This window comes from Muscardinus avellanarius (genome assembly GCF_963383645.1).
Source record: "Muscardinus avellanarius genome assembly, chromosome: 6".
Classification (NCBI taxonomy): Eukaryota; Metazoa; Chordata; class Mammalia; order Rodentia; family Gliridae; genus Muscardinus; species Muscardinus avellanarius.
Window position 1 is genome coordinate 129,072,626 of NC_137791.1, and position 16,357 is coordinate 129,088,982.

A 16,357-nucleotide genomic window follows, 5' to 3' on the forward strand; every position below is an offset into this window, starting at 1 on the left:
TTCTAGCAACCCTGTTGTGAGGAAACCTGCCAACCACGTGAATGTGAGTGTGCCATCTTGTTAGGGAGTCCCCCAGTGTGCTCAAGCCTGAAGTTGAGTGTGAGGTCAGCCACTGTGACTGCTAGCTACCCTCATGAAAGACCCTCGGCCAGATCTAAGCTGGCTGAACTGCTTCCAAATTCTAACCTATAGAAATTGTGTGAGATGATGTTTATTATTATTTTAAGCTGCCAAATTTTAGGGGAATTTGTTTTGCAGTATTAATAACTAATATAATGTAATAATATAATAGCTGATTATAATTTTTCTAAAGTACCAGAAGTACCAGCTTTGTGCTTTTGTTTTATGTAGAGGTTTCTCAAATGTCATTTTTTCTTTTTTCTTTGCCATAATATTAGAAACAGATTTGTAACGTGAGTCCTAAAGGTAGTGGACACAGTTTTACCTTTCCTATAGCCAAAAATAATTTTTAACAAAAAACTATTATTTCTGATTTTTAAAAAGTTATTAGTTAGACTTTTACTGCTTTCATTTTTTAAGATATTCTCTTGATTTGTCCTCTTTTATAATTTCTTAGACTAGAATAAAAGAAAAACTGTAATAATAGTGCAGCAATAAATATTCTCTCTGACATCCTCAAAAGCCTTTTAAATAAGATGAAAATAAATAACAATAAAAATTTTTCATTATCTACCGGTAACAACTAATAATACTGATTTCATTTTGTACTAGAATTTCTCAAAGTTTTCTTTCTGGATATGACAAACAAAAAAAACATAGGGAAGTTCTTAATCATAGGGTCTATTCTTAAATATCAGATCCAAGACAAACACCACTAGAACTGTCAGTACAACAGTAAAACAGAACATAACAGAGAGATACTTAAAAAACTAAGCTGAATTTTGGTTAGAATCAAAAGCAAAAAAAAATCCCTCATGCCCCTAAAGTATAACTTTATTGTTTAGATGGACAATTACTATTAGCATATCTAATCAACAACTACTAATTATCCCTCAGTGCCTCAATCTCCTGAAATTAAAGGAATGGGAAATACAAGAAACCCTTACAAACAAGCACCATTCAGTAACAGAACAAAATCCAAGAGCAGTATTATCAGCTTAGCTGCAAAACACCTTGCAGCTAATGCTGAAATTAAAAGAGTCTGTAAGCTAATTCTTCTTCTAAGAAAATTCTTAATTAGCTTTATGGAATAAAGAAGCAGAAAGTTCATAAAACAATTCATAATTTTGATTAAATGAGAAGTTCTTACCAGAACCAACCACTTAAACTGCTCCTGCTTTCCTGACCCACTGAAACTGTGTAAGGTCGTAAATATGTTTTGTTGTTTTAAGTTGCTAAGTTTTAAGATAACTTGTTATATAATAATAGACAACTAAGGTCCTTCACTCAAGTCAACATAGTTCAATACATTTTACAATTAATTTAAAGGGCAATGAGAAATATTGTATAAAGAAATGTAAAATAATTAACTTTTTTTCATTTACACACCAAATATATACATATGAAACAAGGCCTTTTGTTTTTTTCCAAGCCGGGCCTGGTGGCGCATGCTTGTAATCCCAGCATTCCAGAGGCTGAGAACAGAGATCAAGGCTCACAGACAGCCTCAGCTACTTAGTGAGGCCCTCTACAACTTAGTGAGACCCTGTTTCAAAATAAATAAAAACTACAAAATAGGGCAGGCAGTAAAGCTCAGAGGTCGAATGCCCCTGGGTTCCATCCCCAGAACCGGACCAAAAAAAAAAAAATTGAAACAAGGCCTTTAACGAGATTTCTTCCCAAGCTATTAACAATTAGTTAACATGAGTCCTACTTAATTATTCATTTTCCTATAAAAATTGGGAAAATAAGAGAAATTGGCATGTAATATAAAATTGTTTTAAAGTCACCTACCCTTAAGAGGATCATGCTCTGCTCTCATAATATCAATAAGGGAATTTTCCAAAGAGTGCATATTCAAGCTGTCGTACATTCTACTTCGATCCTGAAAGAGAAAAAAAAGACTTAAGACCTAAAACTTTTAAAAATGCTATCTAAGTTCTCTTACATAAAATGTCTAATTATTATAAACATTATTTATCAATTATATCTCAAGCAAATACCAATAACCAAAGATGATCTCATAAATTACAATGTCTACTAGAGGACAGTGTTTTCAATATATTTTTCTCCAAAATATCTTATCAAAAATAACCTCATTTCATTAAAAAATGTAATACATTAAAATGACTTTTCTCATTCTTTATAAGAATTCCTGAAATGCTATACATACAGGAAACATTTTGAATAGCATATGTAACTTCTATATTTTTTTCATATCTAGGAAGAAAAATACACTGGGAGGAAAAGGATTCAGTTCCATTATTGCACCATACTTTAAACATCTATCAGATATTTTATATTATCTGTTTTAAAACATCTGAATTTTATAACAATGAATACATAAACATCTTATATAGTGAAAATCAAAAGCATGAGATACCACTACCAAAACAAAGACTAATGCAGTAACATTTATATTCAAGTCTCACTTTCCGAAGTGCTCCTGTGTTGTTCTCGCCCCTTAATATCCCTCCCCAGCCCACCCCAGAACAGAAGGCAGGTGGAAGAGAAGAGAGCACACGCTCAGCTCACTAAATGTCCTACTTCACCAAGTCTCAGAACAAAGTCTTTGGTAGTGTCAGAAGCCTTGTTTGCTGAATGTTCAATCCCTTTCTTTGCCTGCTGGAATGGATTCAATGTACTTCTTGTAAATTTATGCTATATTTTGCTTAACATATACTGAATGTATACTGTGCATGCACACGTGTGCGCAGCCACACACACACACACACACACACACACACACACACACACACACACAGAGAGAGAGAGAGAGAGAAACCATTATAGCAAGCTGTCTTTCAGAGACTCCAAATAGTCTAGGAGTCTTTCCCAAAATAAATCAGTGTCATTCCTAACTGTTCAGGTATGTTTGTGTGTGTGCAAACATATATTCATGTGGACTTCTTTAAAATGGGTAGACTATTTTAAACTCCCAATAAATTACCACAGAATATGGAAATAAAAACAATTATAAAGCTAATTTTTAGAAAGTTTTCCCACAGAAATCAAATCAAGTTACTTCTTTAGCCTAGATCCATGAAGCTTCAAGGGAGACCCAAAGTCTCTAAGAATTTATTCAATGTGTTATAAATGGAAACACATAATTTTTTTCTGAAGAAACAGTTTATAAGTTTCATCAGTTTTCCAAAGGGGTTCACAATCCTGAGAAAACTCAGAACCAATTCTTTAGAAAGCTGAAGAAAAACATAGGTTTTCCTGAGAATAAGTTCATATATTTACTATTTTCTTATATTTTTTTGCAGTACTAAGGGGCATTCTACCTCTGAGCTACACACCCCCAGTCCTAATTTTTACTCTTTCTTTTGAAACAGGGTCTCACTAAGTTGCAGAGGGCCTCACTAAGTAGCTGAGGCTGGCCGCGAACCATGATCCTCCTGTCCCAACCTCCCAAGTACTGGGATTACAAGCATGTGCCACCACTCCCGGCCATATGTTTAATGTTTTAATTATTGCTATTAGCTTTTTAAAGATAGGGGTTCAGATTCAGTATTGCAGTAAGCAACATGTTTTCAATGAGTTAAAGTGATAAAAAGTAAGACAATGATGAAAAAACTGCTGGACAGCATGCTCTTATTTCAGCTGTAACACCACTTAACTACCTCAGCACCTCCTTGCTCAATTTTACTGAAAAACCCCTGAGGAATAACAGCCATCGATAATAGCTGTTCACTAGAAAGAACAGTGACCTTTTGGTGAAGGAGGCACAGAGAATCAATGAGGTTTAACAGTGCTTCCAGAACTTGAGAATACTTCAAAATTATCTGGAAGGCTGGTTAACACCGATTGCTAGAATACATTAACAGAGTCTAATTCCACAGGTTTGGAGTGGTGCCAAAGAATTTATTGTTGTTCTCAGGTGATGCTGATGCTGCTGCCCTATAGACCACACTGGAAATAATAGACTTTTGTAATCTTGTAAGTCACTAAACCTTTTATGTTCTGGGTCCACCTTCTAGAAAATAATCGTGCCAGACCAGACAATGCCTCAAAATTAATGCCTTCAGAAATAGCAAAAATTCAAAGTACCATAGCAATAATTGAGATAAAACTGGACTAGACAGCAGGATACCCTTTGGGCAAAAATGACCTGCAATTTTAGAAAAATCTCCAAATATTTCTACATCTGTGTTTCTACCATACTGTGTGTTCACAACTAATTTGTTGATTTTCCTGTTTCTACTACTAAACTTCTAAATTAAGGCTAGCGACCTTATAAATACAGAACACAGCCAAATTTCAAGTATCTATTAAATGAATACTTTACCTCTACTGTAAAAACTTTGTAAAAATGTAGAAGTCAAGTTCTATGAGGGTAAACACCATACTTTTTCTTCTTTTTTGCTGTGCTGGGGATGGAACACTGGGGCATTTTACCTGCATTCCACCTGAGCTACACCTCCAGCCCTATATTTTTAAACAGGGTCTCAGTGAGTTGAAAAAGGCTTCACTTAGTAGCTGAGGCTATCCATGAACCCAGATCCTCCTGTCTCAGCCTCCCAAATGCTGGAATTACAAGTGTGTGCCACCACGCCCAGCTGGTAAAGACTATACTTTTAAAATGATAATTATAAAGGACTATAAACCTTCTTAGAATCCTCCATGGAATAGACAGTCAAATGGTGAGTGACCAAACTAACAAGCATCAGATGAGGCCTTGCCATCAACCTGAATTTCCAACCACTCAAGGAAGATTAAGTGTTACATTCAAAGTGCCAAGATGTATTTAAAATATAATTATGAAATATAAACTGTCATAATAAACATTAATGTTCATGTAATTAAGCAAAAAATCCCTTAGAAGAGATTATATATCTTGTTAAAAGTAAATTATAAATACCTTAAAATACTATATACCCTACTTATCCTAAATTCTTAGAAAATGTGTTACAGTTCACAGCTATCTTTTCAGGCTGATGATTTTGAACAAAATTAACCTATGCCCCAACTTTAGTCAATCTACTGCCTTACTCTCAAGAGTAACTAGTAGTATTACCCAAACTATATTTCTGAAGTAACATTCTTTTTCTGGATTATGATGGTAGATGCCTTCCACATTCATTGCAAGGAATATGATCTTGCTAAGGAGCACAGTAAAATTATTGAAATAATTTTATATATACTGTCAGTAGGTCACGGATAAAATTTAAGGTACAAAATGGAAAAGTCTTAAGCTATTTCAGAAATATCAGGAACTGCGCCAGGCATGGTGGCACATGCCTGTAGTCCCCGTGCTTGGAAGATGGAGACAGGAGGATCGTGCAGGTTCAAAACCAGCCTCGATGGCTTAAGAGACCCTGTTTCAAAATAGGTCTGGGAGTGTAGCCTGGAGGTAGAAGGGTTCTATCCCCAGTACCACCAAAATACACACACACACACACACACACACACACACACACACACACACAATCAGGGACCATGCATTAATAACTGTAGTTTGAATAGCATATCCAAATGAAACAATAAGATGCCCACTTATAAGATTCCTTATTCCCCTTTTTATCTCAAGTTGATTTCAAGATAATATCAAAGCTATGTTAAAGCTATTAGCTTAGTTACACACACTCTAAGCATTAGCTGCATCCCACATGATTCTTAAAAAACACAAAACAGCCTAGAGCAGACAAATTACTCAACAATGTAAAATCACTCTTTGAAATTTAATGAAACATATAGGCTTATACACATAAGATATAGATAATATATAGGTAATATATAGATATAGATAATATATAGATAATATAGATAATATATAGATAATATAGATAATATATAAGTAAATTATGAGGGTTAGAAATCTGACTTCTGTAAAACCAAAAAGAAATCTGGTTTTGAAGAGATATATATTCTTCTAAAGTAAAAATATTAAAAAAATTTGTATTCATGCAACTTTTGGTGGCTAAAAATTTAACTAGAAGTCCTCAGGTAATTTTAAAGGAAATATAAACACACCAATACTGACTTGAAATAATAAATACGGAAAGTCATAGCAAAGCAACTCATGTTTATTACTGCATGGTGATTTAAAAATCGCCAAAAAATTTCATCTCTTTGAGGAAGAGTTCATATCCAACCTAAAGTATGAAAACTACTTGGGAAGCTGAGATAGGATGATCGCAGATTCCAGGCTAGCCTGGGAAACATAGTGAGAGAACCTGTTTCAAAATAAATACTAGAATGTGTTGGGGTTATAGCTCAGTGGTAAAGGAATACATCTATACAAAATAAATTTTAAAAATAAGATATGAAAACTATCTGGGAATGCTGAATATATGGGAACTGAACATATGGGCTTTTAGAAACAGATTACAAAACCCAACAACAGTCAGAAAAAATGTTAGAACACATTGGTAGAAAAGTAGACTTCTAGCCGGGTGTGGTGGTGCACGCTTGTAATCCCAGCATTCGGGAGGCTGAGACCCGAGGATCGCAGTTTGCAGACAGCCTCAGCTACTTAGGGAGGCTCTCTGCAATTCAGTGAGACCCAGTTTCAAAATAAAGAATAAAAAATAGGGCAGGGGGTGTAGCTCAGAGGTCGAATGTCCCTGGGTTCCATCCCCAGACCCACAAAAAAAAAAAAAAATAGTAGACTTCTTACAGTGTAAAATATATTTTATTATTTTTATTAAACCTAGACAACATTAGTCATAGAAGATTATTGGAGCCTCAATAAAGTCTTAGAAAGGTTAAAAGATGACACACACCTGTAATACCAATGGGGGAGACTGAGACAGGATGATTGCAAATTTGAGGTCAACCTTAGCAACTTAGTGAGACCCTGTTTCAAAATAAAAAGTAAATAGCTGGGCGTGGTGGCGCACGCTTGTAATCCTTGCGCTTGGGAGGCAGAAACAGGAGGATCGCGCAGGTTCGAAGCCAGCCGCGCTGGCTTAAGAGACCCTGTTTCCAAATTAAAAAGTATAAAAAATAGGTTTGGGAGTGTAGCCCTGAGATAGAAGGGCTTCCAGGAACCCCAGTACCACCAAAAAAAAAAAAAAAAGTAAATAAACATAAAGTAGCCTGGAGGTAGAATGTCTTGGCATTTGATCCCCAGTAACAAAATAAATAGAAAAGGCTGAAAAAACAAATGCAGTAATCCTAATTTTGAAGATGACCAATGACCTACAAATTAAGGATGTCTATGTACACTATTAGGTCAGTATGATAAAAGAACTCAAATTACAAGGGAATTTTTCATGGGATTATTTTTGTTCTGATATATTAAAAATCCTGTTTAATTTCAAAAGAAGTAGTTAAGTAGAAACTGCACCATTGAAATCAAGTATTCTACCAAAGGAAAAAAAGAGATGGACTATAGAAAAATCCTATATTCACATATCTACTGATATATCAGATGCTCGAAGATGCATTCTTCTGTGCAAGTAGAAAGATAAGCTTACCACTGTACTGTCAATGCTTGTATTTAGCTCTCGATTTTTTACTTAAAATGTGAAGTGCTAATATTGCCTCCAGTTTTAAGTACATACTGATCATACATTCCTGAGTACACAATGTGACTGCACCACACAGAATTAATGGCAGATGACTTGCTACTCTGCTACTTTACCACTAACATAGCATGTTAGATACATCTAATACATTCAGCTAGACTTTTATTTTCCCAAGGGCAAAGAATAGCTGTTTTTCCTCCCTGTATCCTGAGAGTAATTAAGACACTAATACATACACAATGAACATACTTGCCTTCAACTTCTTTTATGTATTCTGAACCTCAACAAAGGTGCTATGCTTGTTACTCTAATTTCTTTTTTAATTGATAAGGCCAAAATTTCCCAAAGTTATTCCAGAATATATCTACACACATTAAAGACAATGTAAAGTAGAAAATATTTCAAATATAATTAAAGAACTAAACAAAGAATAAGAAACATGAGAAAGTGTGTATTACCCAAAGCATGCATACAAGAGCTCACTCTCTCTCATTTCAGAGTTTGTATGTCCCTAAAGTTAGTTTAGTTGAAGAGAAACAATTCAATGCTTTATTAGATGAAATACTGAAAGTGGTCTGCTAGTATGTAATGCTTTTCGTGTAAGAGTGAACAAAGACTCGAATAATATGTTTTTCTGAGAGAGCTCTTCAAACTGTGATTTATTACAATATTAAATAATCTAGATATTAAGTACTGGTAGAAAACATCTCCAAGTAAGTCAAGACAACTTATGTGAAGAGCAAAAATATTGAGTTGCGTATATTGATACTCCTGTAGCTAGAGGAGAGGCCAATGCGCATTTATGGACTTCACACACAGTCCCATGATGTTGCTTTGTTTACAGTGAACTTACATGCCATATATAAACAGTAAGTAACAATAATCTCTTAAGTTGCTGTTAAAAAGACATTTACTCTTGTACTTAAAATATTCAAGTTTTAATCGATAAATATAATATAATCTCAACTTCCAGTTGAAAATTCCATCTTAAAGTAATTTTGATTTTACATTTTTTAGTATGATTTCTTTTAAGGGCAATTAGCTAATAATGTTTTAAAGTAAAGAAATACAGAGACTACAAAAAATTAGAAATATCTAATAATCTTTTGTGTGTGTGTGTGTGTGTGTGTGTATGTGTGTGTCTGTGTGTTACTGGGGTTCCTGGAAATCCTTCTACCTCCGGGTTACAATCCCAGACCTATTTTTTTTTTACTTTATTTGGAAACAGGGTCTCTTAAGCCAGCGCAGCTGGCTTCGAACCTGCATGAACCTTCCAAGCACGGGGATTACAAGCATGTGCGCCACACGCCTGGCATTCTAATAATCTTAAAGTCAGAAATGTGGGTAACAATTTCTACTTGCTTTTTAAAACATTTAACTTTGAAGCTTTTCCATTAAAAGAATCTTATTTAAAATAAGATATGCCAACTCACAAAATTTTATTTACAAATAAAATCAACCTATGGAACTATTTCTTTTCCACTTACTGAATTCAGTTACATGCTCAGATCTTGGTATAGGTAAAGCCTGAAGTATTAGGCTTTAAAAATTAAGTCTTCAGCTCTATAATTCAATATATTCTAGATCTAATCAACTTGAGACTCATGGAAATAAAGAGTTAAATGCTTTTAAATAATGTATTCGTTAACAAAATACTATTAAAATGTTTGAGTGATTAATACTTTTCTATATTTTGATAAATAACGAAGAACTACTCAATTTAAAATGCCAATTCTAGTTTGTAGCTGCTGCTGTATTTTGAAGAACCTCAACTTCAAATACCTCATCCTTTTATGGAGAGATGGAAAGACAGAGTAAATTATGTATAAGAATCCTTAGGGTACTCAAAGGAGACAATGACTTTGCTTTTAAGACTAGAAGGAAGGTTATAGACTACTTCCACTGCCTCAAACCAATGCTTTAGACCCCTTCCCAATAACCCAAGACCCTTATATTCTAAAAGTAAAAGCTAGGGGTAAGGACGAGAGAGCAAGAAGGAAAAAAAAGTGGCCAAAACAGATCAGACAAAGTATAAGAACTGACTGCAAAGGCCTTACATGACCTAGTTCAAGGTCCTCCTTTCATAGATAAGGAAACTATGACCCAGGGAGATGAGAGCCCGTAAACTATGACATTCAATGTCAAAGGAAGAGGCAGAAAACCCAGAGTTCACTCTGCCTTTACCTCCAGTTCACTTCAATTCAGTTTCCATTATCTTTTTTTCTCTACTGTCTTCATCACATTACACTTCTACTAAAGAGTCCACAGTAAGTGTTAATATTTAAGAAGTTTATAAATTCACCAAAATCCTTTCGGTATATTTAACGTACCTAAAACTATGGATCATAAAATTAGTAAAAGTGAAATGGCTTCATATTAAGTGGAAAGAATGAAGCTCTTGTCCTGTGGCAGTCCCGGAGTTACTAGTTTTAAAACTTTCTGTGTCACCTGTATCTATTCTCCAGCCTCATTTTATCAACTGAAACTTTTTCAATAACCTAATTTCTCAATCTATGACCCTGACCTCCAAGTATCCTTTATGACACATATATATTTTATATATATATAAACATACATATGCACATATTTATCCTATTGCATGTACACTTAGAATAACTGTATTTCTAAAAATACTTTTCTAACCATCTTCAAAATAATTATGATTTCCCTTTCCAAACATTCTGTTCTAGACATTTATGTATTCAATTTCAACAACCTAAGTGCTACCATAAAAATATCATGGATACAGGTTAACTGGGTCACAGTAAAGAAGAAAATAGAAACAGATGAACAGCTAACATATATTAATAAAATAATAAATTACAAAGTACATGATATAACTATAGTTTCTATGTAGAGATCTTGACAGGACAACATTGGTAAATAATCACCTGCCTAAAACTACTGATAATGGTTAATTATTGAAGTTGGTACTAATCCTTTCAGCTATAATGCTATTAACAAATATATTATTAATCTTCTTATACAGACCTTACATGTCAAATTATCTTGTGTTGATAAATTAACTGAGAAAGAGCCTTAGCTAAGGATAACATAGCTCCAGTTACTTAACTTACATTAACTTACATGATATCATGCTATTAACTCACATGATATCAAGTCTAAGCGCAATCAAATTTGGACTCTGTGATAAAGAATCCTCAGAGGTAAGGCCTGAGTTTTCTGTGCCCTGTAGTAATTCTCATCACCAGGAAGAGAGCATTTTGTAACTACCTGAAGAATACAAATGCAGTAATAAAACTTAGAAAAAGGAAATACTATACTATATAGCTTAATAGCCATATAGCTTTAATATACCATAATAAAGGTGAAAAAACTGAACTGAGACGGTTTATAAAGAAATATACCTTAATATATTTCATATATTTCAAATGTGAAATATCTGTCGTGGATATCATGACAAAAATTTACTAGAAAGTTTTACAGAAAATGAAATGTGTATTAGATGTTAAGTAAACACATGATTTTGTACCTAATTGCAAATAATTCCAAAAGGAAATAAAATCCATCTAGTTTGACTGATGTTTAAAGTCAGGTGCTATTGGGTATAGAACTCTTTTTTATCCTTCAATAACAAATTTTATTATGCTTTAGAAATATAAAATGATTACAAATCTTTTAAATTTGGAAATGAATATTTTATGTGGAGGAAAATCAAGTGATCTTTTTTTGAAAAAAGTTGCTTTAAAACCCTCTAACATATACTTAAATAGGTATAATTTAAAAATAAATGATAAATCCTACTCATAATGTAAATACTAAACTCCTAGCCAAATTCCTGAAAAATATACACTGTGCAGCCTACCTGGTCTATTCTGGATGTTCCGGCTGCAGTGCACCAACTATCTTGGAGTGAATCTGAGCCCCAAGCTGGCAACTGCAAACTAGATCTCACCTTCAATAGCATAGAAGTTTTCATCAGAAATGAGCAATTTTCTTCCCCATACCCACCCAGAAAAATTAAAAAAAAGAAAACAAAAAGAAAAAAAAAACAATCAAAGTTCTTTCTACTGTAAATCTTTGTTCCAACCTTGAAAAGTTTTATGGAAAATGAATTCCCGTTTGAAATACCCATAAGGGAGCTTCAACAAAATGCTAAAAGGCCTAAAAATTATCTAATCATTCTAAGTATTAGGCCATCTTGCAGATTTAGAAAAAATAAAGTCAATGAAGCAGTGAAGACAAATCTGAATTAGAGGCAAAAAACCCTGCTATTATTTTGCCATAATCACAGCTGAACTCAGTATATTCTGATAAACAGACAGCTGATCATAAACAAATCCATAATTAATTAGTTATATTTCACCTCATCTATGTTATAGGAGAAATTAATTTTGGTGATCTACTGAAGATTAACAAATTTATACATGTTAAGGAGCTTTCACAACTAAAAGCTTCAATTTGTATTTTAAAAACACATTTTTAGCTTATTTCCCATTGCAAATAAAGTTTTTCACATTCTCAAATCTCTGTGTTACTTTATCCTTTTTGGTAGTTAAATTATGTGCTTAAAACTAGAACTTAATTTTTTCTGTTAATTTTACTATATACTACTGCTGCCACCACCACCCAACTTCTATTCTGAAAGATTAACATTAGAAATAAGGCCATTTACATACCATTCTTACCTGTAAGGGTAAGAGTGTATTACTATTGTTGTCTGTTCTGAACACATTATCTTCAATCCAAGATTTTGGAGTCAGTGATGGAGTAGAGCGAGTAAATTTCGGTGGTGCTATGACATTACCAGAAAACGGTTTCTTCAATGGAGATATCTGATTCATAGTTCCTGGAATTCCCATGTTTCCTGCTCTACGATGATCTCTGCCATGCACTGCTCCCCAGGACATGCTTCCAGTGCCCCAGCCACCGCTCTGATGGCTGCTCCAAGGAGACTGTTTCAGAAGAGGCTGGGGGAAATACATGTATTTAAGGTATAGGCTTTTAAAGATCTTGCACTTCAAACTCAAATTGCAGATTCTAGCTAAGAGTCCTTTATGTGATCATAAAGAATGAAATACATAAAGGCAACAGTAAACACACGCTACTAGCTTACAAAAAGTAAAGATCTGGAGATTTTGCTATTTGACATCATATTTAATGCTGGGCAAATTTTCACTCTCTTATCTGCATTAATATAATGATATCTCATGGCATTTACTAAAACAGAATCATGCAATTATTTTTTCCTTCAGAAGGAATTGTTTAGAAGATAAAGATAAAGAAAAACATACTTCTTAGTTGAAATTAATTTTGTCATTAGATACAAGCCACACTGTAATCTTAAAAGAACACATTCTATATATATATATATATATATATATATATATATATATATATGTGTGTGTGTATATGTATATATGTATATATATATAGTATCTATATGTATTCTAGTAGAATATCTGCTAGTTTCTCACTAACTATATGTCTTTATTAACTAAAATATCCCAGTTATGAGTTAGATTTTCAGACCTTAGGCTTTCAACGCACATTGTAACTACTATAAAAGTGGCTAACATTTGGTATCATTCTATTGAATCCACTAAAAACTCTATGAGTTTAAGGCACTATAGAAAACGTGTGACTTCTTAAAATCACTCAACTTTCAAGGTATTTCATTACAGATTCCTTTAAAGTGTTATTTCACTTAATTTTCATGAACTATTACGCAATTATCTGATGTTACCAATAGGTGGATCCACTGAGATACACTGCAAATAGGCAACTTTGATTATTCTTAATAATTTTAACACAAGTCTCCACTAAGTTCATTCATTTTCAAAAGAAATCATCTTCTAAGCCAGAACTCACGGCAAACCAAGTTCAATCATCAGAGAATGGAGTCTTTCTTTCAAACAAGACTATCACGGGTGCCTGTGTGCGTTTAAAAAGTATGAATCGCTAAAAATGTCAACAATCTAATATTCTAAAAACGTGGTGAAGCTTTAGCCAGTAAAAGTATGGGCCATACATGTCCTGACAATCAATAAATACGGTCCTCTTAAGATGGAACCTACTTCTAAAAAGACAGTAAAAACCGCTTCTAGAGTACCTTTAAAAATAACCTAAGCTCTACAACACCCTGCACACGCAGCGCTCGTTCCCCGCACACACTTCCGACGCCTGGCGACGGGGACGGCCAGGCCCCGGGTGCCCGGGCGGGCGCGTCCCGGTCACCACCGGCGCGGTGCCCGGGGCTCGGCCGGCGACCTCAAACCACGGGGGGCTGGGGCCGGCCACCTCGTGCGGGCCGAGGGGCGGCTCAGTCTCCGTCTACACCCAGGTCGGGGTCCAGGCGGGCCCGGCGCGCCCCGCAACGTCCCCTCCCCCGGGATCCCGAGCCGCTCCTGGGCTACACCCGCGGGAAGCCGCCGAGCCCGGGACCACCCGGCCCGCCCGGGCCGCGGCCCCACGAGCGGCCGACTAGTACGCGGGCGGCGACAACCGCCAACCGCTCGGGACGGGGCTCGCCGACGGCGCCCTCACCCCGGGGCTCGGCGCGGCCCGCCCGCCCGCCCGCCCGCCCGCCCGTCTGTCTGTCCGTCTGTCCGTCTGTCCGTCTGTCCGCCCGCCCGCCCGCCCGTCTGTCTGTCCGTCTGTCCGCCCGCCCGTCCGCCCGCCGTCGGGCCGCGCACCTGGTGGTGGTTGTACGAGTTGCGCTGCTGCAGGAAGGCGGCGGCCGCCGGGTGCTGCTGCGGCTGGAGCTGCGGGCTGACGGGCGACCTGCGGCTGGGCGGCGGCGGCGGCGCGGCGGGCGGCGGGGGCTGCTGCTGAGGTAAATTCATGGCGGGCGGCGGCGGGGCCACGGCGGGGGCCGAGAAGGGGCCGCCGAAGCCGCCGCCGCCGCCGCCGCCGCCGCCGCCGAGCCCCGCGCAGCCCTGCGGCGACACGGGCGAGAAGCTGGGGAAGAAGGCCGGGTTCATGGACGACGGCAGCCCGGGGTAGAAGCCGTTCTCCGAGTCGGGGCTGGGCGGCGGCATGGCGCTCAGCGCGCCGCCCGCGCCCCCGCCGCCGCCGCCGCCGCCGCCCGGGGGCACGGCCGCGGAGCCCGGCGGCGGCGGCGGCGGCGGCTGCGGCTGCGAGGGCGGCGGCGGCGGCGGCGGCTGCGGCTGCGAGGGCGGCTGCGAGGGCGGCGGGGGCGCGGGCGGCGGCGGCGACGCGGGCTGCACCGCCCAGGGGGCGCCGAAGCCGGGCAGCGGCGGCGACGCGGAGCCCGCGCCCGCGGGGGGCCCGCCGCCGGCGTGCGGGAGCTCGGGGCTCTGCAGGCTGCTGAAGGCGGCCGCGCCGAGCGCCGCGCCGGGCAGCAGGCTGCCGGGGCTGCCGAGCAGGGGGTGGTTGGGGGACTCCATGGGGCCGGGCGCGGGCTTCACCGGCGGCGTCGGGGCGGCCCAGCCCGCATCGGGGGGCTCGGCGGCGCGGGCCTCGCCGGCGGCCGGGGGCTGGCGGGGGCTGGCCGCTCCTCCGTGGCGGCGCCGCGGGGCGGCGGGCGGCGAGGGCGGGAGCTGCGGGCGCGGGGGCAGGTCGGCCGGCTCCGGCGGCGGCGGCGGCGGCGGGAGGCTCCGGCGCGGCGGGCTGCAGCGGCTCGGGCAGCGGCGCGGCGGCGGCGGCGGCTGCGAGTCCGGAGGGTGGGGACGGCGGGGAGGGCTCGACTCTTTCCTCTTCTGGCTGCTCAGCTGCTGCTGCTGCCGCTTACTGAAGTCCTGCGGGGAGGAGGTGCGGCAGCAGCAGCAGGAGGAGGCGGAGGAGGAGGAGGGGTGGTGCAGACTCGGTTTGAAGTCCTGGGAGGGGAGGAGGTGGGTCACACCCGCGTTCGTGCCGCCGCCGCCGCCGCCGCCGCCGCCGGGGTGGTGGTTGGGGAGCTGCTCGGCGGCCGCCGCCCCCGGGAGCGGCCGCGCCGGCTGCGGGCTCAGCCCCAGCAGCAGCTCATCCTGCATGGCGTGCGGAGGCGCCGGGCACCGGGAGGAAGAGGAAGCGGCGGCGGCGGCCAGGGGGTTGGGGAAGGGGGAGGCGGCCTCGCCGAAGCCGGTGACAGGCGGCGGCCACGGGCCGCAGGGCGTGGCGGGGGCCGGCGGGGCGGCGGCCAGGGCGCGGGGGCGCGGCGCCCCGGGGCCGCCGGACGGCAGCACCCGGAGCCCCAGGTCCCTCATCGAGGACACGCGCCCTGGGCCCCGCCCGCCGAGGAAGCCGGGGCGGCGCGGCCGCGGGGGAGAGAGGGGAGTCAGTGAGAGAGGGACACTGAGACTGAGCCGGGGCGCCGACGTGGGCCCCGCCGCCCCGCACGGCGGCCACCGCCGCCTCCCGAGACCCGCTCGGGCGCCGCCGCCGCCGCCCCGGCCGCATAAGAACCCCGGAACGTGCGTCAGCGCCACCTCACAATCGCGCCGCCCCCCCCCCGCCGCGGCGCGTCCCGGCACGCGCGGGCGCGAGGCCCGGCCACGCCCCCGCCACGCCCCTCATTAACATGCGGGGCGGCGGGGGCGCGCCGCGCGCCGTCGCGGGCCCCTCCCGCGGAGGCCGGTTGGAGCCGGGGCGACCGGCTAACAGGGGTCTTCTCGAGCCCCGGGCGCGCGCAGGGCGGCGAGCACGCGCGGGCGGCGCGGACGGTTCCTGGGCAACGGCCCCTCCCGGCGCGGGCGCGCGCACAGCCGGGCGGGTCCCCGGCGCCGCCCCGCCCCGCGCTCACGTGAGGCCCGGCGGCACCGCGGCTCCCGGGCGGGGAAACTGAGGCGGGCGAGCCCGGG

The 16,357-nt window shown here is 41.5% G+C and overlaps 1 protein-coding gene across 2 annotated transcripts in view; it reads right to left on the minus strand.

Annotated features, from left to right (window-relative positions):
• Nucleotides 1–14,965, minus strand: part of CPEB2 (cytoplasmic polyadenylation element binding protein 2) — a gene marked incomplete at both ends in the record, with an annotated part of 61,807 nt that extends 46,842 nt beyond the window's left edge. Inside the window, 4 exons of one of the 2 annotated variants that reach the window (XM_080697078.1) lie at nucleotides 1,915–2,005; nucleotides 11,422–11,511; nucleotides 12,236–12,526; nucleotides 14,252–14,965. In XM_080697078.1, the coding sequence (XP_080553204.1) occupies nucleotides 1,915–2,005; nucleotides 11,422–11,511; nucleotides 12,236–12,526; nucleotides 14,252–14,965 (1,186 nt within the window). Of the gene's footprint in view, nucleotides 1–1,914; nucleotides 2,006–11,421; nucleotides 11,512–12,235; nucleotides 12,527–14,251 lie in introns of those variants that run through there. The other variant, XM_080697079.1, reaches the window with a different exon arrangement.
• Between the last annotated feature and the right edge of the window lie 1,392 nt (nucleotides 14,966–16,357).